At 42.4% G+C, this 25,629-nt stretch overlaps 1 protein-coding gene across 8 annotated transcripts in view; it reads right to left on the reverse strand.

Annotated features, from left to right (window-relative positions):
• The window catches only part of LOC130027974 (transducin-like enhancer protein 4), a 154,316-nt gene that overhangs the window by 11,524 nt on the left and 117,163 nt on the right, over positions 1–25,629 (reverse strand). For all 8 annotated transcript variants that reach the window (XM_056118732.1, XM_056118737.1, XM_056118736.1 and 5 more), the window contains 6 exons: positions 10,618–10,737; positions 9,544–9,597; positions 8,717–8,869; positions 7,425–7,557; positions 6,831–7,024; positions 6,149–6,225 (listed from right to left, as the gene is read on the reverse strand). In XM_056118732.1, the coding sequence (XP_055974707.1) occupies positions 6,149–6,225; positions 6,831–7,024; positions 7,425–7,557; positions 8,717–8,869; positions 9,544–9,597; positions 10,618–10,737 (731 nt within the window). The remainder of the gene's footprint in view (positions 1–6,148; positions 6,226–6,830; positions 7,025–7,424; positions 7,558–8,716; positions 8,870–9,543; positions 9,598–10,617; positions 10,738–25,629) is intronic.

A 25,629-nucleotide genomic window follows, 5' to 3' on the forward strand; every position in this document is an offset into this window, starting at 1 on the left:
GGACCTTTACCAAGGAGGGAAGAAAATGGAAAATAATATTCCAGGAGACAGAAATAGTAGAAAATAAAGGTGATGAAATGGGGGAATTTTCTGGAGTTGCTTCACCCTGGTTTTCAATTTATTCAGCAAGGACTCCATATTAAGTGATGAAAGGAGCTGACTACAGAAGTTTGTTAAAATGTACCAGACGCAGGTACACAATACAATGCTATAAAAAGCAGTACACAGAAGGCTACACTAACAACTTTAATGGATCTTCTTTGGGGAAAGAAAAAGGGACAGGACAAAACTGAGTCACTTATTCATAGAGTAAGTCTGCTAATAAGGAATTAAAGGTAAAGGCCCTCCCGTTGATCGTCGATTTGCTCGAGCGGGCCCAGTAACGTCTCCATTGGAGACTTTGTTGTTACTGTGTCTGGCATATCGAATACTCTCGGTAGCTTGCCGGGCTCTCCGAGAGGGGCGGAGGAATCGAACTCGGGTCGGCCATGTTGGCCGCTTGTAAGGCGAACGCCCTACCCGCTGTGCTATCGCTCCATATGAAGCAATTATTCCAGTAATTCAAATTCGTGACAAAGGGATGGTACCTAGAAGAGGATATAAAATTCTGTAGGATCAAACTTATGAGAGTTGGTGAAGGAAGTTAGTAAAACTGAACGTTCTGAATTCAGAAAGGAACAGAGTATTAAAATTGACTTAACATTGGACAAACTAGAGGAAAAATTTAGTCTGGGTAAGTATTTAGTGAATTTGAACAATCTACTCGTACAAAAAGCAATATATGCATAAGATGCTTAGCTGAGAAGTCCAGAGAATAACGGGGCCTGGGGACAAACACAGGGAACCAGCAAAGCACAGTGACTTACTCCCAAAACACGAGTGTGTGCATGTGCAAACTCATATGGCACACAAAGCTTCAAAGAATGAGGACTGGCTCGTTTAGGGAGATGGTTCAAGTAATAGCGCAGAACTGAACTTCAAATAGTTAAAGCAAGTTTAAAAAATTTTTAAATGTCAGAATCATTTTATTTCGGTCACTGTTCATTTTAAGAAGATCCTGCACCAGTGGAAACAAACAAACAAAAATGGGACTAAGAAGCTTCTGTACTTCAAAACAAAAGGTGAGTGGGGATGGAGCGATAGTACAACGGATAGGGCGTTTGCCTTGCACTCAACCACCTAGAGGTTCAATTCCCAGCATCCCTTATGTTCCCCTGATCACCGCCAGGAGTAATTCCTGAGTGCATGAGCCAGGAGTAACCCCTGTGCATCGCCGGGTGTGACCCAAAAAGCAAAATAAATAAATAAATAAAAGGAAATGGTGACCAAAATACAGAGACAGCCCACAGAATGGGAAAGAATATTTACCCAATATCCATCTGATAAGGGATTAATATTCAGGATATACAAGACACTAGTAGGATTGTACAAAAAAACAACTTCCAAACCCATCAAAAAATGGGGAGAAGAAATGAACAGAAGCTTCCTCAAAAAAGAAATACAAATGGCCAAAAGGCACACAAAAAAATGCTCCACAACACTACTCATCAGGGAGATGCAAATCAAAACAACAATGAGACATCATCTCACACCACAGAGACTGGCACACATTCAAAAGAACAAAAGTAACTAGTGCTGGCATGGATGTGGGGAAAAAGGGATGCCCTTTCTCTGTTGGTGGGAATGCCGACTGGTCCAGCCTTTCTGGAAAACAATATGGGTATTCCTTCAAAAACTAGAAATTGAGCTTCCATATGACCTCAAAAAACCACTTCTGGGAATATATCCCGAGGGTGCAAAAGAGCACAGTAGAAATCACATCTGCACCTATATGTCCCTTGTAGCACTATTCACAATAGCCGGTATCTGGAAACAACCCGAGTTCCCCAGAACAGATAAAGAAACTTTGGTTCATCTACACTATGGAATACTACACAGCTGTTAGTAGAGATGAAGTCATGAAATCTGCTTATAAGTGAATGGACACGGAGAGTATCATGCTAAGTGAAATGAGTAAGAAAGACAGGAAGACATAGAAAGACTGCACTCATTTGTGGAGTATAAAATAACATAATATGAGCCTGACACCCACGAACAGTAGACACAAGGGCCAGGAATACTGCCCCATAGTTGGAAGTCTGTCCCATGAGCTAGGGGAGAAGGCAGCTGGACTAAAAAAGGGATCACTAAGTCAATGATGGTTGGAGGAATCATTCAGGACGAGAGATGTGTGATGAAAGTACATAAAGGACCAAACATGATAAGCTTTCAGTATTTGTATTGCAGGCCATAATGCCCAAAAGTAGAGAGTATGAGGGAAATTGTGTGCCACGGAGACAGGGGGAGGGTTGAAAAGGGGGTGAGATACTGGGGGCACTGGTGGAGGGATGTTTGATGACTGTATGATTGAAACTCAAACATGAAAGCTTGCAACTGTATCTCACAGGGATTCAACTGAAGAAAAAGAAAAAAAAAAAGATCCTGCACCCCTCCCCCACCTCCACTTTATTCACCTAAAAGGACCCAGTTCTGTAACACACACATCTTGTTCATACAGTCAAAACTTCCGACATCTCATAGCAGGAATCAGGCCTTGAAGTCATCGTTAAAGGCCTGGCTATTGTAGCTTATAAAGTCTCATAGAAAATTAGTTCTATGTACTATATGAATGCACTAAGGGATAAGTCATACAACACATGTATGCTCAAGTTCTGCTATGTGATTGGTACTGTTCTTATTTGGAAAAAAAAACATATTTTGCTTTATAGAAATAAAAACAGAGCATGATTTCTGAAAACCTATAAGCGTTTTTTTTGTTATGGCAGCATTCATAAACCATATCCCAAAACACGTTTAGTATCATATTTTTAACGGAATACTCTCTTTTAAAGTAGCAGGGGAGGGAGACAAATCTTGTTCTTTACTTATGTTAAAATGAAATCATATAGTCCTTCCTATGTCATATTGAGTGAAACCTTTACTAACTTAATTTACTCATGTAGAGGGACAAGAAACCCAACATGAATTATCAAATAAATCCTAGTTTGTTTGCTAGTGTGAAACATGACCTTGATTATAAATGTAAACAATATTAGCAATTCTTTTTATAAAAATTAGGCCAGAAGTAGACCACTGCTCTCAAGTACTTCTGGAGAAAAGTAGTTATTTTGTGCATAGGTGATGAAGAAGACCTGTATGTTTTGTTTTAGCACAAAATATTGCTTATTTGTTGAAAATACGCACTTGACCAAATTTCACAATTCTGTGCCAGGAGATCTACAAAAGCAGTTCCTTCTCCAATAAAAATATTACAAAGTATAGATTTTCTCCACACACAAAAATGAGTATGAATTTATATTTCTTAATGTCCTTTTATTTAAATACAGATTAAAGACAGGGCTAGGAAGTCTAATTTACTCCATCTAAGTTTGCTTCTGCACTGATAGAGGCGCCATGCACCACCTGTGGTACTGAGCCTAATGGCTCACTCCCCCCCCCCCCCCCACCTCTTCCTTACTGGAAAGCACATGGCTTGGTTTACAATAGAAACTCACAATGGAACTGTGCAGAAAGTCACACTCTTCCTAATTGTCTACTCTCTAGGCAGTACTAGACGCGACTCCACCACTCCATCACTCCCGGAACACACAAATTCTCAATCATCCACCAACTCATCAATCGTCCCAAAAGAATACCCCCAAACTGTAAGAATGTACAAGAGTCAAAACTGTGGAGAAGGTAGGAACCCTGCTCAAGTCTCAGACCCGCCACCTGCCATCAGACCACCTGTAATTCTCGAACTTGGCCCAAACCACCAAATCAAGCCAATCACTGCTTTTTGCCATGCACCTCAGAAACTTTCACTCTGTGACCTCTAGCCAGCCTAGCAGAAGAGATGAGGGACACAAAATCCTGAGGTACCGGTCACAGTACATAGTTCTGAGTGTAAATGCTAGAGAACTAAGTGGTAACAATGTAGTACCTGAAAACAAGTTAATACCCTTACTTAAAGAAATACCTTCAATGGTACATAGGGTAGGTGCTTGCCTGACTGTGGCCAACCCGCGTTTGATTCCTGGCACCACATAGAGTCTCCTGAGCTCTGCCAGGAGTGAACCCTGAGTGCAGACAGGAGTAAGGCCTGCACATCGCTGGGTATGGCCCAAAAACAAAGGGGAGAGAAGGAGAGAGGGAGAAACAGATGGAGGGAGGGAGGAAGTATGGAGGAAAGAAAAGGGGGAAGAGGAGAGGGGAGGGGAGGGGAGGGAAGGGGGAGGGGAAGGAGAGGAGGAAAGAAAAAGAGGGAGAGACTGAGGAAGGAAGTATGGAGGAAAGAAAAGGGGAAAGGGGGAGGGGAAGGGAACCCTCCTTTTAAGACAAGTTCTTGTGAAAGCTGTAAATACTGGGGTATTTGATTAAACCTAAGACCTTATCTTTAGTCACTGCTTAAAATAGACCCAACTTTTAACTTCGAATTCCTTAGAGTTCTTTGTCAACAAGACTTGTCAGTCAACAATTATTTGCTGAATACACACAAGCACAAAGTCTTTCATGGTAATTGGTATTTATACCTTCAACTCTCAAGGAACTCAGAGTCTAATTTGGCTTGCCTTCCTTATTAATCAATCAAATATTTACCGAACAACTTGGCTATGGCATGGCACCATGTCTGATGCATGTTTAGAGCAAAACCTGTAGAGAAGTAATTACAGAGAAGCAGGAATCTGAAAGTATCAGGTGAAAAGTAGAGGAGGAGGAGCTGATCACGATTAGCACTGGGGGTTGGGAGCACAGAGAGAAAAGGGACACATCAGAAACATCGAGGTGACAACTGAGTGCACTGTTCGTGAATAAATAAGCAACCGGCAGGGAGAGGAAGAGCTCTCTCTCCCTCTCTCTCCCCCTCCATCCAAGTACAAATTGTAAGAACCGCGCACAAAGCAGGCAGTTTTTCAGGCACTGGGGCAGCTTCTGTAGTCGAGCAGCAGAAAGTATGGCTCTGCTCTCATGGAACATTTTCAAGTGGAAAGAGGTAGATAATGGCTATCGACAAGTATGAAAAAAAAGGCAGTGGAATAGAGAAGTACAATTCTGCGGAGAAAGGAAGAGAAGGATGCTATTTTAGATAGGGTTGTCCGGGCAGAAAGCTGTGGTAAGTGACATCTTAGCAGAGATCTGAAGTGAGACAGTAAGCCAAAGAACAAGTGTTGCAGAAAGGACTAGTCAAAGCAAATGCGCTAAAGCAGGCAAACCACTAAGGAAGTCCCTGGGATAAGGAGACATTATGCTACTGAGGGTCAAGTCTGAAGAGCAGAGGGTGCGGAAGAAAGCACTAGACCGGCGGAGAAGGTGCAGGACACGTAGGGAGCACGAGAGAGAGGAAACCAACAGAAACAGTAATGAGAATAAATACCTGCCAGACCAATAGTAGGGAGGGCCCATGGGGAATGCTTCCCTAAAGAAAACAAAAGTAGTTTGGGACTTTAAAATGTCAGTGCTGTTTTACAGAAAAGCCTTTCTATCAGGGAAGGGAGCACCAAAAACCAGAGAACTGTGCACAGACAGTACCAGAAACATACCGGATTGAAATGAAGGATGTGGAATAAGATGTGCTGAGAGATTAGAACATAGAAGAAGGGTGTAGAGCAGCTGTCTTGTGTTTCACCTTCAAAATTCATGGGGGCTGTGAAGAGAAAGACTCCAGATATCCAGTCCACAGGACAAGAAGCTAAATGAGCAAGGCCCTTTTTCTTAGAACCAAACTGAACAGAAGGCAACACTTCTTCATTTTCTGCCACGGAAGTCTGACATGTTTTATTTCAACACATTCAAACTGCAGCATTCAAATTTGCGCATCAGATTCTTTTTATTCAAGACAACAAAAGAATTGCCTTGAAATCAATAACATCGAGAAGATCTGACTGCTGAAGATGCCTCAGCGATTTCCATTTCCACATTAGACACTCAAGACTTTTACACTGACTAAGAAAACCCACCTCATTGCTCTTGCACTAAGAAAATGAAAACATCGTGCAGGGGGAATGCTGGCGAGGACCACTTGCTACCTTGGGGTCACCGTGGTTACATCCCAGGGACCCATACGACCCGAGCCAGGCACACAGTCACACCAAGGCACTGGGGTACTCACGGTTTTCCTCCTGGAATGCCTGTCAGATTTGGAGGGATAGCTGGCACACGCATGTGATGATGTGGATCAAATCCAACCTAAAATTTCCCCAAGCCAAACAACAGAAATAGAACAGACATAGTTAGAAAAATGAATTTCGTTCTAAAATCAAGGTAAATGGGGTACTTTAAAATAAGATTTAGAGCAGACAGAGAAGTTTTTACTAATGGATATTTATGATTTAATGCTTTCATACCTGGAGATAGAAAAATACATGAAAAATTATACTGAAATCACTGAAGCTCACAAAAGGTTTCCTATCCATCATCTTACTGGCTCTACTCTCATAGGTTTACATTTTTAAAAAAAAAAAAATATTCCCTTGTCTTACAAAATAGGTAGCTACCATACAGTTGCATGCTATTCAAATTACAAATGTACAACATGCTTCCACTGACACTTTTTTTTTCTTTTTGGGTCACACCCAGCGATGCACAGGGGTTACTCCTGGCTCTGCACTCAGGAATCACCCCTGGCGGTGCTCAGGGGACCATATGGGATGCTGGGAATCGAACCCGGGTTGGCTGCGTGCAAGGCAAACGCCCTCCCCGCTGGGCTATCGTTCCAGCCCCTCCACTGACACTTTTGAGAGCCTGTCTTGTCTGTGCGCTGGCTCGGCTTCCCGGGAGCCCTACACACGTACCACTGGAGAGCGTCCGTAGGCGGCGGCGGCAGCCGCAGCGGCGGCAGCAGCACTCATCTGCGGTGAGATGTTGTGCAGGCCAGCATAAGCAGCGCCGGGGCTCGTGAGCTCCCCGTTCATGCCCGCGTGGGGCACAATCCCAAACGGGGCTGGATACGGACAGGGGACTGCCATTGGGGTCCTCAGGCTTGAGGCTATAGGACCAGATGGGGAGAAGGGAAGAGAAATGTCAAGAACAAAGCAAGGAAAAATAAGGCAAGACACTGTGACGTATGTTACCAAGAAGGCAAGCTCCATGGCTCAAAGGCGCTTATTTTAATATTCCCCAAGGTCGGTCCTTCATGGAACTTCCCTTGTTTGCCTTATTTTATTGGATGCCTATTATGTGCGCCAGGCAAGGTAGGTGGCAGGTGCTTATTTGGAATGAATCACTTTCTCCAACAGCCATTCAAGGCTGGTTATCAATCTAATGCATCACACTCTTTTGTATTTACTTAATGTCTCTGAAAACAGAACACGTAATCACAAGAAATCCCCTTTTCTCGACTAGAGGAAAGAAGGCTAAGTATGGAGAAAAACGTTCTTCTTACTCACCCAAAGGGTCAACTCCTGGCGGTTTTCCGGGTACAGGCCTAAGTCCAGGAGTGGAATTACTGCCTGGGGTGGGAGCATCAGTCCGTGGAGTAGGGGTACTGGACTTGGAAACCGGAGTAGTAGACTTCTCATTCTGACAAGAAACAGAATGAAATACAATAGTAATTAAAGCTGCTTCAAGATGACGCTAAAACATTTTAAAAGGTAAAGGAAAGAGAAATGGAAACGGTCCCTTAGCTTTGGACTTCACTGTTACCAATGGAAAAGAGCTAACAAAGGAAAAATTTCCCTAAGACCACAGAACAATGTTCAGTAGGCCAAAACTGAAACTGAATCTAGTGGTAAGACAGGCCATTTCAGGGAAGGCACACGGAGGGTGCCAAACCACGATATTCTGCCTGGGACAGGCTACTTGCTGGTGACTCTAATCTGAGACTCTGGGGTCTAAACTGGGGTCCAGATGGGATATTCATGTCACAAGAGGTACTCTGTTTAATAGGTTCCATTAAAAATAATTCAAGTCTGAATATTCACAAAAATCAGCAGTTGCTGTTACAAGATCAAGAAGAAAAAATGAAAAACACAGAAAATAAACAACCTAGTCTCTTACAGACAAAGGCTCCTTATTTTCTGACAAACTGAAGAATTTCATTTCCATTAGCTGTGAATTCAAAATACTACCTGAAGACTAAATTTGTTTAAAAAAAAATCCTGCTATATTACACTGAAAAAAGAAGACATCACCGAAAAATGCAATTAACTCCACAGACACAGGAGAAGGGGTGTAGGGAGAATATTCTGACTTACACGCAGTTTCATCTGTGCATGTGATTTGTGGTGTGAATCAGGTCGACTTTTGTAAATGACAAATTACTTTTTAGATAGGAAGGGAAAAATTCTGCAGTCACATATAGAGAGATAACTCCAACAAAACTCACAATAAAAATCGCATCCAGGCCCCAAACTAAATTTACTGCAAGCCACAGGTGACAAAACTATCCCTGCAACCCCCATATATTATTATTTCTTCATCTTCACTAAGATACTTTTTACTCAATTTCCCCATATAATTTTCCATCCTTGCAAAAACTCACAAAACACCTCAGCAAACCCGTTCTATTCCCAAAACTACCTCTGTCAATTTGAATTGGAGCACACACACACACATATATATACTTACACACATTTGGAAATAAAAACTCTACAGAAATATTGGAATGTCTAAAATGTGGAAACTAAACTTAACCATGCTGAAAGAGCAAACCCTATGAAAGACGGTGAGGAACACTTACAAGGCTAAGTTCTTTGGATTTGGAGGAAGGAGTACTGCTGGAGGATGCAATGGAAGCTGGACTGATAGGGGCGTCTTTCTTGAGCAGGCGTGTCTTGTCCAGGCCATTCTCTCTGGGGGAATGTGCTGGGCTCCCTCGAGGAGAAGATGGATCCTATGAAGGAACATAGGCTTCAATTCAGCGTCCGTGCAACCCAGAAAGCCCAAGTACTTGGGTGTGGGTATTTCTCACCAAAGACATTTAGTAGTTTCGATCATCTGTTCCCTAACTAATTTGGCCTACAGTCTGCTTTTAGCGGGGGGAAAAATAAGTCATTGAGTGCACCCCTTGAAAAATCACAAGTGGAAAGTAGAAAAAGTAATGCTTGTTTATTAATAGCCTCAGTATTACTATTATCGCCCTCAGTCCCTTGAATCATTCCAACAACCCTCACCCCCTATTCTTCGAGCACCCTCTAGGAGTTCCTACCCACTTTAGGAAAAATCAGCTTAGATGCACACGTAAGGCTCACTGAAATTCTGAAGAAAATATCTGCCATGGACAGTTACAGAATGTATTCAAAACACACAAAAAATAAAATCTGACAAAACTCTGCCACGTCACTTTTACATATGGAGATCTGCAGGCTGGTGGAGAAGGCCTGGTATGCGTTCATGGCAGCATAACACACACACGCACTTTACAGCGAATAGCAATTAAAAATGCATCAGTAACATATAAAATCAATACTGCATCAAATTTTCGGCTAATAAAAAAGCTGGTCCCTTGAGAAATTAAGTCATTATAGCTGGGTAGGAGCAAGAAGGTAAATGAGCCATAAAACATACCTCATTGGAAACGTCGACCACCAAATTGTCGTCACTCTTCTCCCCGTCACTGTCCTACATTGACAACAGACAAAGTCACCTCCTCTGCCAGAGCAACAGGCCCCCGATCTTCCCTCATTAAATGCAGACTAATTTTCTCACATCTCAGGAACCAAAGCAAAGGGAACTGATAAACTGAAAATTTTGCATCTTTTGACCCTCACAAATGATGTGATAAAGTTGGTATTAGGATTCCATTTTATAGTTAAAAAAAAAATCGGAGAAAATTGCTTGTTATTTTAGAGAATCAACTGTAAGTTGGCATATTCACACTAAATCTTACTTACAAATGATCTTGTTTTCATGTGTTATACATCACTTTGACAAAACAAAGTAGCCACAACTTTAAAGCTGAGAGTTTTCACTCAAAGACCCAAATTCATCGTTTCCCTTGTGGCCTCTACTCTCTGTTTAGGTATGTTTGCTTTGGGACCATACCCGGCAGTCCTGGTTTGGCACTCAGGGATCACTCCTAGAAGTTCTCTGGAGGACCTTATGAGAGCCGGGGACAGAACCTGGGTTGACTACATGCAAGGTAAGCGTCTGACCCCTGTACTGTCTCTCTGGCCCCAGAGGCCTGGACCCTTGCAGGTACAACCTGGGTCTGCTGGCCTACTGCCACATTCCCTTTACAATGTGCCCTGAGGACAAACCAGCTAATGGAGAAAAAACAGCGGCAGCCCACACAAGAAACATATTTTATTCCTCAGCACGAGTTCTAGAAATTTTTGATTATCAAATCAGATTTGACAATTTAATTTTAGCTGATCACAGAAGAGTCATCTATATTGAAATACACAGAAATAGTATGATACCGTCAAATACTCAATTAGCTGCCAATAAAGCACATCCACACGCACTCTGGCTGGCTCTGCCACGCGGAGGCCTTCAGCGAGCCTCCAGAAGGCAGCCCATTTTTTTTCTCATAGAGCCTTATTTTGTGTTCAATTTTGCTGATAATGGACAACATATAAATGGTTTTCACTGAAAGCAAGGTAAACTAGGCTCTTTCAAAGCAAAGGAGAATGAACTTACATAACGAGCCGCAATTTCCTTTTCTTCAGTTTTCTGCTTTTTGTTATCAGAAGAGTAGTCCGTTGAATTTCTGTGCTTCTCGGCGCCTCGGAAACTGGCTGATGGGGATACGGAGGAGCTCTAGGAGAAGAAAGGGAAACAAGGCTGAGAAATGATCACCCCGAGTAGAAAATTTTTTAAATTCCTTGAAATCTGATTTCCATTTTGTTCATTTGGAACAGAACACACTTGTTAAACTGTTAAGAGCGGCACTCAGGGGGGAGGAGGGGAAGGGGAGAAGAGAACAGAGGGGACCAAGAGACAGTAAAGAAAAGGAAAAGTGAATTGGGGGCTTTGGGCAGAAGAAAGGTTGAGTACACAGACTGCACAGGGCGAGAGAAGTGCAAAGGGAATCAGACTAATATGGTAAGGAGATACTTTCAACCACCCCCACCCCCATACCACCACACACACACACACACACACACACACCCCAATTTATGAATAAATCAAAAGTCTATCTAACAAGAGGAGTGGCACCTCTTTGTGGATTTACGTAAGCACCCAGAACTAGTGAGTTTGTACACAAAGGACTATTTACGGAATTTTGCAATTTTGCATCTTAAACACCTGCAAGCACAGATTAAATTTTTGTTTGTTTGGGGGCCGTACCTGGCGATGATCAGGGGCTCTGCACTCAGGGATCACTCCTGACAGGTTTGGGGACCATATGGGAAGCCACACGTCAAACTCAGGTCAGTAATGTGCAAGGCAAATGCCCTCCCCATTATACTACAGAGCTCTGGTCCCTAGATTTTTAAAAACGATAATAAAACCCCCTAACCAAGTCATATCAACAAAACTGTAGTATATTTCTTTTTTTTTTTTTATTACACTCTGAGTTTTCATAGACCTGCTTTCTACCCTGGAAATCCAGGAAGCCCCATGCGACAGAGAATGGGGACAGACGACCCTCCCTTGGGGATCATAGCATGGAGTGATACGCACAGACTAAGGTCACATTCTTTACTTCTGCTTCCCTCCCTCCCGCCCCCCCTTCCCTCCCCCCACCCCCCGCCGAGAAAAAGACACATGGGACACAGACGTCAGGAACTGGATCTCAAGGGCAGAGAGTGAGTTTGTCTGATATCAGATCCAGGTAATGGTTACTGGGCACATTTAGTTGGCATGAGAGTCTAAAGCATGAATGAAGAAGCAAAGCACGGAGGATGGAGGAGCCCTAACAGCGACTTTCAGAGGTGGTGGTGTGTGATCTGGTAGGAGAGACCAAGCAGAAGTTCTAAAGGTGCCTAAGTGTACGGCTGATCAGGCTGGTGAAAACAGGTTGTAAAGACCTAGAAACCAAGCCCAACAACAGGGCCATCTCCCCTAACTGTTTTGTGGTAAGACAGAATAGATCTTGGAGAGCCAAGAAAAGAATATCTTATCAGGGAATAAGAAAAAAAAGAATCACAACCAGCAAGTCAATTCCTCTTCCTCACACAACTGCATCTTATGTAAACTTAACAACTTCTGCTTTTCTTATCTTAGTTCGCTGATAATAATTAACATTTTAATGATATAGAAAACTTAGAAGGACTTTTAACTACAGGAAGTAGCATACGCCCAGAAATGTGGCTTTACATACCCTTTTACTTCCACTGAAATATAATGCTTCGTTTTTGTTTGTGTGTGGTTTTAAAGTTTTAAAACAAGTTGCTAAAAATAAGTAAATAAATGACCCTATAATTTTTTCCACAGCTGGATTAGTACAGCACCCGGGAGATCACCCCCTAGTGGCCAGCAGAGGTGATGGCCTCTCTACCACCAGCTCCAAAGGCAGAGAACGCAGAGGAGGATGAGAAGTACCAGGTGAGCAGCAAGCACTGACAGGAGCTAGAGATCTCCCAATTCTTTCTTCCCGTACCATTCTTCACCGAGGGTTTCTGTGAAATCTCTAAACTGTGTGCATTCAACCCCGAGACTATCCTTTTTCAAATTTATGTTTGGTGACAAAAAAAAAAAAATGACAAGACATTAGTAAGGCCAAAGGTTGAAGAAAAGCGCTGGATAAGCATTTGAGAAGCCAGCTGTTTCTCGACTTTCACGTTCTCCACCAAATTCCAATAAGACCCGTTCAAAGCCTGGGTTCTGCTTCCATACTATGACCCAACACAGATGGGTTTTTAAGAACATTATCAGAATCATGCCCACAAACATCTGTGGGCTACTACTGACTACCAAGCGTATTAAATGCCAGAATCCCACATACAGCTTCTTCCCTCTCCAGTCTATTCTCCACATTTGTGCAATTCATCTTTTCTGAAGAGAAGTTGAACTGCTTCTCACTTGCTCTTAAGATACGAACAACAACAACAACAAAAGACAAAATGTTTTCTGTAGTCCACAAGAAAAAAAAAGGTCCTAATTTGTATTTCTAAACCCTTCCCGCATCATGCCCAATCCACAGTCTTGGTGATAGTGTCAGAACTGCGTGCTTAGTTTCCCCATGCTCTATGGATTTTCATTACCTCCAGTCTTTGCGTTTCCCTCTGGCTTTCAAAATGCCCTTTTCTGGGTTAACTGTCTTTTCAAATACTCCTCGTTCTTTAAAAAAAAAATTTTTTTTTTAATTTTAGACCTCTACCATCACCTTTCAAAGTTTTCTCAGTTGCTGTCAAGAACAAAATGATTAAGGACTCATTTCTCTTTTTTTCCAATAAAACATTCACCCAACCCAATGAACTTCCCACTCCAGCCTGCAGTTGTGTGGGGAGAAGTGGTACCAGGCCCATGGAAGAGCAGAGAACTGGCCAGCAATGTTTCTGAACAGAAACAAGTAAATATCCTCTCTGTCCTCTTTAATCTTATCTACTTGGTTTCGCTTTGGGGAGGGGGGGGTGGGGGTGCACCTGGCAGTGCTCAGGGGAACAGAGATTGAACCCAGGTCAGTTGTCCTGCAAGGCAAGCACTTTACCCACTGTACTATCTCTCCCATACCTCAATCTTAATCAAAACTTCACGTGACAAAAATATAATCCCCTTCAGACGGATACTAAATTGAACCGGTGAAACCAATCACTAAGGTAAGTTCTGAGCAGCAGTAACCCTTGGAGCAGACAATTTTGGCAGCTTCTTTCACCTTCACAACCTAAATCTGAAGTTCTTAAAACTGTAGGTTTTAAAATCCCTGTCTTTCTAATACTCTAACATGGCTGCAGGCTGGATCACCGTAACAACACCAGGATACTCTCTTAGGGTGAGGACTAGGCTTCAGTGCTCTTAAGTTTGTTGAGAGTTCAATGTGCATCATCTTTGAGAACCAATTACCAAGATGACTTTATTTTACCAATTTGGTACTGTACAAAAATAAGGAATAACCAGAGAAGGCATGTGTTTGATGAGCATTCAAATACATCAGAAAGTAATTTCCACTCTGTCCAAAAGGATAAACTAAGTTTTCAAAGAATGATTAATTACTAGCCCGTTAAAAATTAATGTTAAATGTTAATGTGTATTTATATCTTTATGCTTATATTGGTGCACATGTGTAAACAGCTTTATCTTTTCTTACAATGGCTGTTCTGGTCCTATGGACAGTCTTTTGTGTTTTGAATTTTATTGGAGGACAGTTACATGTTGGAGTTTCCTGGAAGAATGATAAAGTAGTTAATTATCACTAACATTTAAAGGTTAAGCTGCACAATGGGCACTGAGGCAATCAGCAATGTTCTAATAACATAATTGCTCTAGAATCAAATTGGACTTGGCATGGACTCTCATCATAAATTGTACAACGCCACCACCACTCTGTCATAGAAAGGCCACTTGGATCACTGATGGGCAAATGAACAGGAGGAATACTGTGTTGCTTTTTCAAACCAAACATACTTTCACTAGACAAGTTTCCTTTTATATTCTCTCTCTCTCTCTCTCTCTCTCTCTCTCTCTCTCTCTCTCTCTCTCTCCCCCCCCCCATCCCCACCCCCCCAGAACTGTCGAGTCACACCCGACAGTTCTCAGGGCTTACTCCTGGCAAGGCTCTGGTGCCAGGGATGGAATCTGGGTTGGATGCACCCTACCTACTGTACTACCTGCAATCCTCTGGCCCTGTATTCCTCTATTTTTAATCTTAAAAGCTCAGCTTGGTGAGCTATTTCTCTAGATTATTACATAAGACTCCTACTGGAGCTGCCTTATGACTGCAGACATCTATACTATTTAGAAAGGTTAAAATAGAAATCTTATTACAGTTTGAACATGTAAATAGATCTTCTACTATGACATAAAAGAATGTCACAAACAGAACAAAACAAGTTAAATGTGCAGAAGAGAAAGGGAGAGAAGACCAGGGGGAAAATGGCGGCGGTGGTGGTGGTGTGTGTTGGTTCATGTGTGCGCGCAGGCACGTCCCCTCTCCCACAAAATGTTTAAGTCTTTATATGGAAATTACAAATGCTTCACAGCAAAGTTTTAAAGACCGAATTCCTCACAGGACAAAGCAGGTCATCATCTCAAAGTGAGAAGCACTACAGGTCAGGTCATACTTTAAAATTCAGACCCAGACTGTCCTGAGGCTGTTGATTAAGTTGGCTGGAAATCTGACACCTCTAGCAATCTAAGGGGATATGCTCACCCCTTCATTTTCACTGTTCCCCTGAAGATCAAAGATGGCCATGCATGAGAAGAGCTGGCAACACTGCAATTAGTTAATTTTAATAACAGGTAGCACCGACTTTACTAGCAGTAGTCAGACTGCTGGGTCTGAGTCTAGAGTCTTCCACTTAATAGCGGGGTGGCCTTGGGGAGATGGTGGGGTCTCATACTCCCTGTGGTATGGGACCAACCCTTCCTCTCTCCTGGCCCACCCTCCATCCCTTGCAGGGCTTCTATGAGAGCTAATGAAAAGGAGCCCCACAGTCTCAGGCAGACAACTGCGTCCTCCGCATTAACAAGCTGGCATTCTACAATGTACTACACTTCAGCCAACCGTACTCCCTTCCCACTGGGACCGGGATGTTGATCTCGTAATGCGGGTTTATTTTAACAGTCATATGGAAGTGCTATTCTAGGCATTTGTGCAGTATAATCCCTCAGCAGAGATATTCCAAAGGTCCATAATGACAGGGTTTCACTAAGCTGTTTTTAACCAAAACATCTCCTTTCAATAAACACAAAAAGGTTTTGAGTCAATACTGCACCAAGGCAGAGCTAAAGGCACCACCTCCACATCAGATTTTCTAATATGATTTTCAAAGCACATCAAGCTAATTAATTCTGCTCTCCCCTGACATAGGTGCAGCAATGCTCACTGACATGACTCTGCTCAGAAAAGAGCCATGGAAAGGCTGTGGGAGTGGCCAACCATCATCAAGAAGTCCAGGGGCTGGAGTGATAGCACAGCGGGTAGGGCGTTTGCCTTGCACGCGGCCGACCTGGGTTCGATTCCCAGCATCCCATATGGTCCCCTGAGCAACACCAGGAGTAATTCCTGAGTGCAAAGCCAGGAGTAACCCCTGAGCATTGCCAGGTGTGACACCCCCTCCCCCCCCAAAAAAAAGAATTCTAAAACTCACTTGTTATCCTTTGTCTGCTCACCAACTATGGCTCCCACTCACCTCATCCATATGTTACTTCAGTCACCCCATCTACATGCAAATCAGTTTTGTAAAAGATAAATGGGAGTCTTCTTCCCAGCCTTTTGTGGCAGAGGGCACCACAAAACTGGCAAGGAAGACTCAGCAGTCCTGATTTGCCCCCACCTTACATCTGTTGTTCAAGCCTCTGTTTATCTTTAAAAACTGCCCAGTTTAGAAGATGAATTATACTGCTATCTGCAGTGCATTCAGTACAGGGTTTCCTTAGGGTCAGGAACAGTTCAGCACTTACTTGTCTGTGGAGGCGGGGCAGGAAGAACAGAGAAGTCAGGCTCACAAGAGTCCCTGCAAACTATTTATTGATGCAGTAAATGAAGTCCTTAATCATCATTTCCTCTGCAAAGGCCCAATGCAAATGCCTACTGCAGACATGGATATTGGTGATTTTCTTGAGTCCCCAAATCCAAGTTATTACTGCTATTAAGCAGAAGGGCTTTCAAGAGGAGCTCTGAATCAGGAGCCATCAGTCAGTACAGTTACTAGAGTCTGGAAACATTTTATAGTTACCAAATACTTCCAACAAGTTCCAAAAGTAAACATTACATTATGAGTGAACCTTTCGATGTATACCAAGCTAACACAGTTCCACCTCCTCGTGCACTTATTGTTGAGATTTTACTCAACCTTTTAATGTTTTTATTTTCATGGATATAATTCTAATTGATGAAACATTTCAACATCTACTACCTCACTTATAGAAAAATAACTGTGATAAGAAAATAAACCCCAGTTGGGAAAAATTAAATAAGAGAACTTTAAAATCAAAGTATCTGGTCAAAATGCACATCTTACATACTGACTTGCAACACATGCAAATTTAAGTAAAGCGACCCACAATTTATAACATTCTGGTGGTGAAAAGGAACATGGTAAGCCTCGAGCCAGTCACTGGTGGCAGTATGCTGCTGCTGTTACAGTTATGACTTTTTTGTTTTTTTTTATAACCTGCTTAAGAAAGTCATTAAAAACACAAACTGTTCATAACCCTCACAGAACTTGCTTTTGTCAAATTAACATAAATCAAAATTCACCTTCAAAAATGACTGGGGCTTTTGAGGACCTATCTTTATTAAAATAAGATTGCTATAATTTCAATATACAACATTTCAAATACACCACGTTCTTCAAAATGTTCCACTGCTGCCTCTGACTTTCTGCTTCTCTTGTGACTAAATGTCACTTGAGCTAAGATAAATTTCCTTTGCAGATAATCCAGGTTCTATCAAACTAATGAAATTAGTAAGAAGAGAGGCAGGTCCACAATGGTCAAGCTATGGGTACTAGAGTCAGATTGCTCTGGGATCAGGCTGTTACTCTTTGTTGTATGACTTTGGGAAAATGAACGATTCTCTCTAAGCTTCCATTTCTCTGGTGGGTAAAGCAAGGATAACTGGAACACTTCTGTGTTACTGCGGATATTACTACCATAAAGAGCTATTCCTCTGAAGCTTATCTGGAAACCATCACAGAATCTTAGTCCAATTATGGGACTCAGTAAGTTCTTACTGAATACCTACTAAACACTGAAACTATAAAGATGAAAGAAACAGGCATCATGTCCTCCAATGGTATGGCATGAGTTTAAAATACTTGGAAGACTTTTTCCTATATATATTTTTTCATCAAGTAGCAGAAGACACAGTACTTCAATATTTAGTCATTCATGTTTTATTTCCATGGCCTCAGCATTATGTATTACATGGTCAGGATAAAATGCCCTAATAATTTATAAGGTATCGATAAAATTGATTTTAAATTAGAGCATTATCTTAATGTCCTCTTGGGTTTTCTTGACTGTTATTTCCTTTTCCTGGAATAAAGCTGTTGGCTCCACACCAGGAATTTCATTCAATACAGTTACTTTAGCTAGTGAACTGAACCCCTGAAGATGAATTTTTGACAAAGAAGACACAGCTTTGGTTCTAACATAGGCACAAAAGTTGTCCTCTTTGGAGAGCTACTACTGGCATGTGGTTCAAACTGTAGGTAAAGTGAGTAAACAACTGGAAGAAAGGTGGGGAGAGTATATTCTGATCCCAAATGCAGGAGGTTCCAAAGCACATGCTGAATTCATCAAATCCCATTCCTTATTATTAGAGATGTCACAGTGTTAATGGTCTCTCAGAAACTGTAGTAACGACTGCTAAGTGTGTGGAAGCACTACATAAAAGTCACTTATATCTTATAAACTTTCTAATTATCCCAGTCTTTTCATGGCCCCCTTACATCAATGGTCTTCCTCAGTTACCAACACCTAACTTCAGTGTATTTACCCTCCACTGAGAATTCTCTTCCTTCATTAATAAGAGAATTTACAAATCGTATATGCAGACACCACTGAAATTTTGGTCACATACATCTGCCACACCTCCTGGGGCTTTATTTTCTATTTATAGCATCTTTAAATATATGCTAAGCCATTCATTCATCTACTGCCTTTTAATCAATGTATAAAATCTCACTAACAATTGTGATGCCACATATGAACTTGTGACCTCAAAAGAAAAGGGAGAACTGGTTTGAAAAATTCCCATCCCAAATACTCTGGGAAGGTGAACTGGCTTAAGACCTATTCTTGTGCTGTGCTCTGTTCTTAAGTCGAAACATCCACATGCTTTTAAGAGCTGGTTTGAAAGAAACTGAAGTGGGGCAGTAGCTAAGAGAGAATAAGTGACTCAGCTCTAAGATTTGGCAAGCCATATCTTAATGGACCAGAATCCTCATTTTAGTAACTACTGAAATTTATTGGAAAAGAAAGTCTTTTCATGTAGCTATTTTTTTCCAGTAAACTGTTTTAATTTATTTGAAAGGCTAAACATTTTTTTCTTCCAAGAGTGTTAACTCCACAGAATCTCATCTATAGTCTCATGTACTATGTATGCAAATATACTCCAGCATATCAGAGGGTATTCAGTAGAAAGAGAGAGGAAAAGACAGTACATCACTTTAACAGCATGCTGGCTAACAATTTTCAGGTTATAACCAGAGACACCAGGTCTTCATACTAGTACAAAAGACAAAAGTTTTCAGTGATCACTTAGTTTGGTTTTAAGAGCCTTCATTCAAATATTGAATGCAATGTCCTCTAGGATAGAAATATAAAGTGAACTACATCTGGAGTACAAGAGATAGCTTAAAAGATGGAGCAGCAGGCCCTGAGCACCGCCAGATGTGGCTCCAATACTCAAAGCAAAACTAAACCCCAAAAAGTGAGTTACAATTGTATAAGTTTTTTATAGAAGTCAGATTTCAAAGTATCAAGTCAAGTAAAACTAATTTCCTTCCTATCTTTGTAATCCTATCTTAACAAAAAAAAAACAAAACACATGCTGCCATCAAATCAATATCAGAATTAACTAAGAAGACATTTGTCTGCATTTTTAATACAGGGTCTTTAAATTTTAGCAGGTATTTTACACTTACAACATCTCAATGTGGACTGGCCCCATTTCCAATGCTCAAGGACCACATTGGGCATATACCTACCGACATGAGATGACATAGGCCTACAAGTTTTTTTTAGCCATGATATAGAGCAACACAAATTGACAGAATCACTTAGTAAAGTTCATGAAAAGCTGGCCAGCACTTGGTTTGGTGCCTTGCTTAACCGCTGCTGAGTATAAATGAGTATAAAACCTGACCTTGAGGATGAATCAAAGCTCATTCACATGTCTACTTGTTCCCATTTTATTTTCATGACACACACCACAGAGAGATGAGTTCCTGAAGGGCATGCATGGTGCCAAGCTTTAGTTCACTGCTGGTGGACCCTCAATCCAGCAGAAGGCAGGATGAAAAGGGCTGTGTGTTGGTGTGCAGGCCCGTGCAGGCCCACCCAAAGAGGCAGTAATTAGGTCAGAGACAGAGTGACAAAGACAATTTGCAGGACTATCTCAGAACAATGTCCAAAGGAAGCAGTGCCAAAAATTATACTCAAACAAAGAGCAGAATGGTGCCAGGTAAGAAGAGGGGCCAAAGATGGTTGCCTTTTCATGTCTGATACCCGCCCACAGGTTCCCTTCTCCAAGGTCAGCACCAGACGAAGCTCTGAGTTGTGTATGCTGAGAATGTTTGGTGTTGTCTACATTTGGGAAGGATGCCAAGTTTTCCTCTTTTACCTAAAAGACAAACACCTCAGTACCAGGGAGATCCTTTTCAAGGGTTTCTCCTTCTTGCTTTTCACTATGGACTCAGTAGTTATCTGTGACCAAGGAGAAATTAATTTTACTCAAATCTGACTACTGCGAAAGTCAAGATTTAAATGAATCCTGCCAGGCAAAGCAACTTATGAAGAGTTCTGGCATTAGCTGGCCTTTTCAGTGGCCTCTCATACAGAGAGAACTGTGATCCCTGGCATCTCCTTATAATGGTTATTCCCCCAGGGAATACATAGCAAAAATTTAAAAAACAAACAAACAAACAAAAAACTCTTTAACACTTGCCCCTGTTTCCTGCCTTTTTCCCCCCCCAGATGATAAAAGTAAAAAAATCAAATACAGACAGACCAGTATAATATTAAAGCCACAGATGATTAGAATTTTTGGAACATATTTAGTAAGTAGGAACTGGAAAGACAGTACTGCAAGCAGGGCGCTGGCTTGCACATAGTCAACCTGAGTTCAATCCCTGGCACCATATACTGGAGTGATTCCTGAGCGCAGATTCCTGAGCGCAGAATGATTCCTGTCAGGCCTATGTCCTGAGCACCAGCTAGTGGGGTTCAAAACAAGCAAATATGTGATGATACAACTTCAAATCACGCTAAAAAAAATAATTCCCAGCAGTTTCATTCATCTAACAGCCAGATCTGAAACTGCAACAATTTGATAAAATACAACATTGTGAGAACAGACCGATTCACAAGCATGTGCCATGTTAACTCTGATCTAACCAGTGAACAGCATTCCACTAGCCAGGGCTGAGGTACTGAAAAGAATAAAATACCACCCCACTCCCTGTCCTGAAAGGATGGAGGGCAGAGAGCTAAGTGATAAAGGAACTACACGCAACAAGGAGCTCTGCTCTACGCACACCAAACAAGTGGGAGGCAGGGGTCAGAGGCTGCTGCCCCTGCGCTGACCTTTCCCTTTTCCAGACTCTGTCCCTCACCCAACCAGCAGCTCCGTGAATGCCGAGTCTTGCCAGTGGCACAGTGGGCTAAAGAGGTTACTGACCCTTATTCTAACATGTCCTTTCAGGTTAATTACTTTTGTATACTTGGTGTACCCAGTGACATTTGATCACTACAGCACTACTCGGGTAAACAGAACTGAATGGAGCCAACTGCAATTTGGCACTGAGCTAAGTGGTGTGATAAGAGCAGCGTGCTGACAATGGGCTGGAAGGAAATACTCTCACTCATTCCACTGAGAAATGAGGTGGACACCATTTGGTCCATCACCATTTCACTGAAAAGTAAGAACACTAGATAGGATTTTGCGACTTCACTATGGTCTGAAAGACATTTTGCAATTTTCTAATAGAAGTTCTCATTGATATAATAAAAAGGGATAAAAATATCTCAAAGTGCATAAAAATATGCCCGAAGCAATTGACTTTTTTTGGTATGAGTAGCTGCCATCTCTTCACCTGCACACACAGACACGCCGAAATATCTCATCACAGCAGTCTTCTGCTAGTACAGACTTGAGTCTGATTGGACTTGGAAGTATCCAGGGCACAGAAACCTAGGGTGCGCAGACAACCCCACCATGCTGAATGTGTGAGAAAGCATTCAAGTGCTTGTCACGGACTTCTGAGTCACAGATAGTCAAGGATTTCCTTCCACGAGCCATGAGGAGTGGGTCAGAGAGCGCCAGCTAGACCACTGGCTAATTCCCCAGGAGGGCTTTAAAATACTAAGGGTAAATGGCAATCTGAGTCTTTACACTAGGGTCTGAAGAATAACAAAGATTCTGCGAGCAGTCTTCTAATAAGATGCTAGTCAAGTCCTGCAACTTCAGTTAAATGACTGCTCTGCTGGCAATTATGTCAGACCCTGGGGAAACAAAGTGAACACCGCACTAGTTTTGTTTTAGGTTTTTTGTTTGTTTGTTTGTTTGTTTGTTTGGGGCCTCTGATGCTGAGGGCTTACTCCTGGCTTTGTGCTGAGGGATCACTCCTGGCAGCGCAATATAGAGTAAGGTTCTAACCCCAATTGCCCGCATGCAAGACAAGCACCCAACCCACTACAATCATCTTTCTGGCACCACAAGATACTAGTTTTATTGTCCTGTGGTGAACAGAGGAAGGGTGGGATAGAACAAGCTCTAGAGGGAATAAATGCTCTGCTTTCAAATGTCAGGGCCAGCATTTATTAACTGTATAACTTTTAGACTTAAGGCCTCAATTTTCATACCTGTAAAGCAGATAAGAATATTTGTCTTACAGGACTGTCATAAAGATAAAGTAAGGTAAGTACAGGAAGTGGCAGGCATGCTATCCTTTCAGGCTTTTTTTTCTGGAATCTGCCCTTGAAGGCAATGATCAAGCCACAGCCAATAACCAACGCAGTGTGGGCTACAGGAGATCCTAAGGGTTACTGACAATGTCTCCTCTTCATCTATCTGAAAGCACGCAGATGGAGGCTCTTCTTTGGGCTCGGGAATGGGGGTACGACCATTCTCTGTCTATACACACTCATTTCAAACAGTATCTTCACCATTCTCAGCATCTACCTGCCCTCTGTTGCTTGAGTCCTTCTTCCAAAGCTCTACACGTTCTACATGGGGACTGCTTGTCAAATCCAAGTCCTTGGGTGTGCTGGGATTTGATCTGTGACTCTGAGCTGAGTGAGATGTTGCGACTATAACTGAACTGAAGAAACAGAAAGTATAGCCTCTTAATAACTAACGACTAATTAAGAAAAAAATAACAAAACGGGCAGATGAGGATCCTGGCCTCATAAAATACTCATTCTCATAAGGGCCTGAAAAGAAAAAGTACATGAAATTATTAGTAGTGAAAGTACTAACAGTGAATAATGGCATTCAGATGACACTGTGTGAGAGCGAAACAACAGGATGGTAAAAGAGAAACCAAGCAGAGATGGTGTGCTCAGGGACAATACTCAGTTTTGACCTGGGGAGCAAAAACTAGAGCCAATCATGTGAACAGGTAGAAGAACGCTGTGGATGAACAGGTCCCAAAGAGCAGGAAAGCTAGAGATGACAGCAGAGGGAGGGGACAGGAGGACTGGGCAGGACCCATCTTTAAAACTAAAGTCCGTTTCAGTCCAAGTGCCTCGGAAAGGAATGGCAAAATGTCACATGTCCTAAATCTGCATAGAACTCTCCAAGGTTCTGTGTCAGAGGGGGCCAGTGTGAGACTTAAAATGGAGATTCCAAAATTTATTGAGCCTCCTACCCACTTTTCAAGAAACCATGTGCCTTTCTGGAAATCGATCTTTTTAAAGTGAACAAACACAGGCATTTCCGACTTGCACATGAGGTCACCAGTGCCTAGACTGTACCAGCCCCCACTTCCTCCTCTGCCCTCTGCGGAGAAGAGGAAATATCAGAGTTTTGGGAAGCACAGACTTGAAAGAACCGAAAGGACTGTTGTCAAACACGACCCTTGATTATTAAAAATGCTAGCAAATAAGCCCACGAGTATACTAAAACTAAAATGGCGAACATAAAAGCTGAGCTCCCATCACTGCCCCTTGCTCTGCTAGTGTCAACACTGTGAATGTAAATGAACTTGCCGGGTAATGAGCTATGGGCTTGGAGAGGGTCTGGTGGAGGGCCCTGTTTATTGTGCAGACTGGGAAGGGTGCTAAAAAGGCAAGAAGAAGGTAGGAGAAATGTTAGATGGACATGTATTTATTTCACCTCTTCACCCCTATGCACATGTGTGTACACGGCAAGTATGCACGTGTGTCTGCAGCGACTAAGGTAAGCAGATACTTGGGATGGAATCAACTTTTTCAATATAATGATGCATACTTCAAGCATCTGCAATCTCACACAGGTTCTTACTGGGAAAAGAAAGGACTAGGCCAGAGATCAGAAAGTGGGGAGCACATGCTTTGCATGTGGGAGAGCCAGGTTCGATTCCTGGCACTCCATGGGCCCTCGTGTGTCACCAGGAACAACCCCAAGCCCAGAGACAGGAGTAGGGCCTGAATGCCAAATGGGTCCCCCGCAAAAAAGGAAAAAGAAAAGAAAGACATGTAAGTATCCCATAAGAATGCCCTGAGTGCTAGGGGCTTCTGGAATTTCACAGCACATGGAATGGCAGTTTTTCACCTGCTGGGGGCAAATAACTACTGAGTTATGTATCAACCTGAATTCTATGACCACATGGGGTATGTCAGAGTTCAGAGCAGTGCTAAAGCCTAATGCTCTACTCAAAGAGGTCTTGAAAGAAGGATGGTGAAAGGTATTTCTGTGAGCAAGAGAAAACGAAAGTGAAAGAACACAAAGACTTTCAGAAGGGGGTGGGCTTTATCCAGTGAGAGACAGGCAGTGCTGTGTGTGGAAGGAGGAATAGAAACTGCCAGGATGCCAATCTGGACCGAAGCAGTTACAGGCATGTGAAGAGGCTGGGCTAAGTCTGGGAGGAAATGCAGGAGAGCGAACAGGCCACAGAACAGCACAGATGAGACGAACTGGAAGGGAGCAATCAACTGACTGGGCAGGCCCTGTGTTGGCCTCTGAAAAAAATGAAGTCAGACTCACTCCCTGGGGAAGGATGGGGTGTTCTGGGTATTGGCAGAAAGGGCTTGGGGGATTCTAAAGTCAAGAATCTCTGACCTAGGGCTGAAGTGATAGTACAGCAGTTAGAATCCCAGGCATCCCACATGGTCCTCCGAGCACCACCTGGAGTAACTCCTCTGTGTTACTGGAGTAACCCCTGGAGTAAGCCCTGAGTATCGCTGGGTGTGACCCCACCAAAAAATCTCTGAGCTAAGGCACATTCAGATAATCGGCACCCTCTGTGCCTGCTGTCTACTAAAACTCCTTATCAACAAGTATTGTGAGCACTGAGTTTCTACAGCCCTTCCAGAGAGCACCAATTATTCAAGGGCAGTGACAGAATCCCAGACTTTATCTCCCTCTGGCTGTTCTTGTCAGGATAAACCACTTCTACTAGTAAGAAAGAATGTTTTTCAAAAACACTGTTAAAAAGTTAGGAGGGGGGAAAAAAACAACATTACAACCATGTCACAAAAAGAGGCTAAATGTTCCTTACACATAGCTGTACTCCTGTTATGTGTTCTTCCCATGCCCGAAACAACAATGCTGGCTAAGTGATGGATTCTGAGTACCATAATTAAAACAATAATCTCAATAAAGGGCATTATGAAATAATTAGCCATCCTCAGGTATTAAGCAAACTGTGGTAAAAGCCTGGGATACTCATCACCAAG

The sequence above is a fragment of the Sorex fumeus genome, unplaced genomic scaffold (assembly GCF_029834395.1).
Source record: "Sorex fumeus unplaced genomic scaffold, SorFum_2.1 ptg000038l, whole genome shotgun sequence".
NCBI classification, from domain to species: Eukaryota; Metazoa; Chordata; class Mammalia; order Eulipotyphla; family Soricidae; genus Sorex; species Sorex fumeus.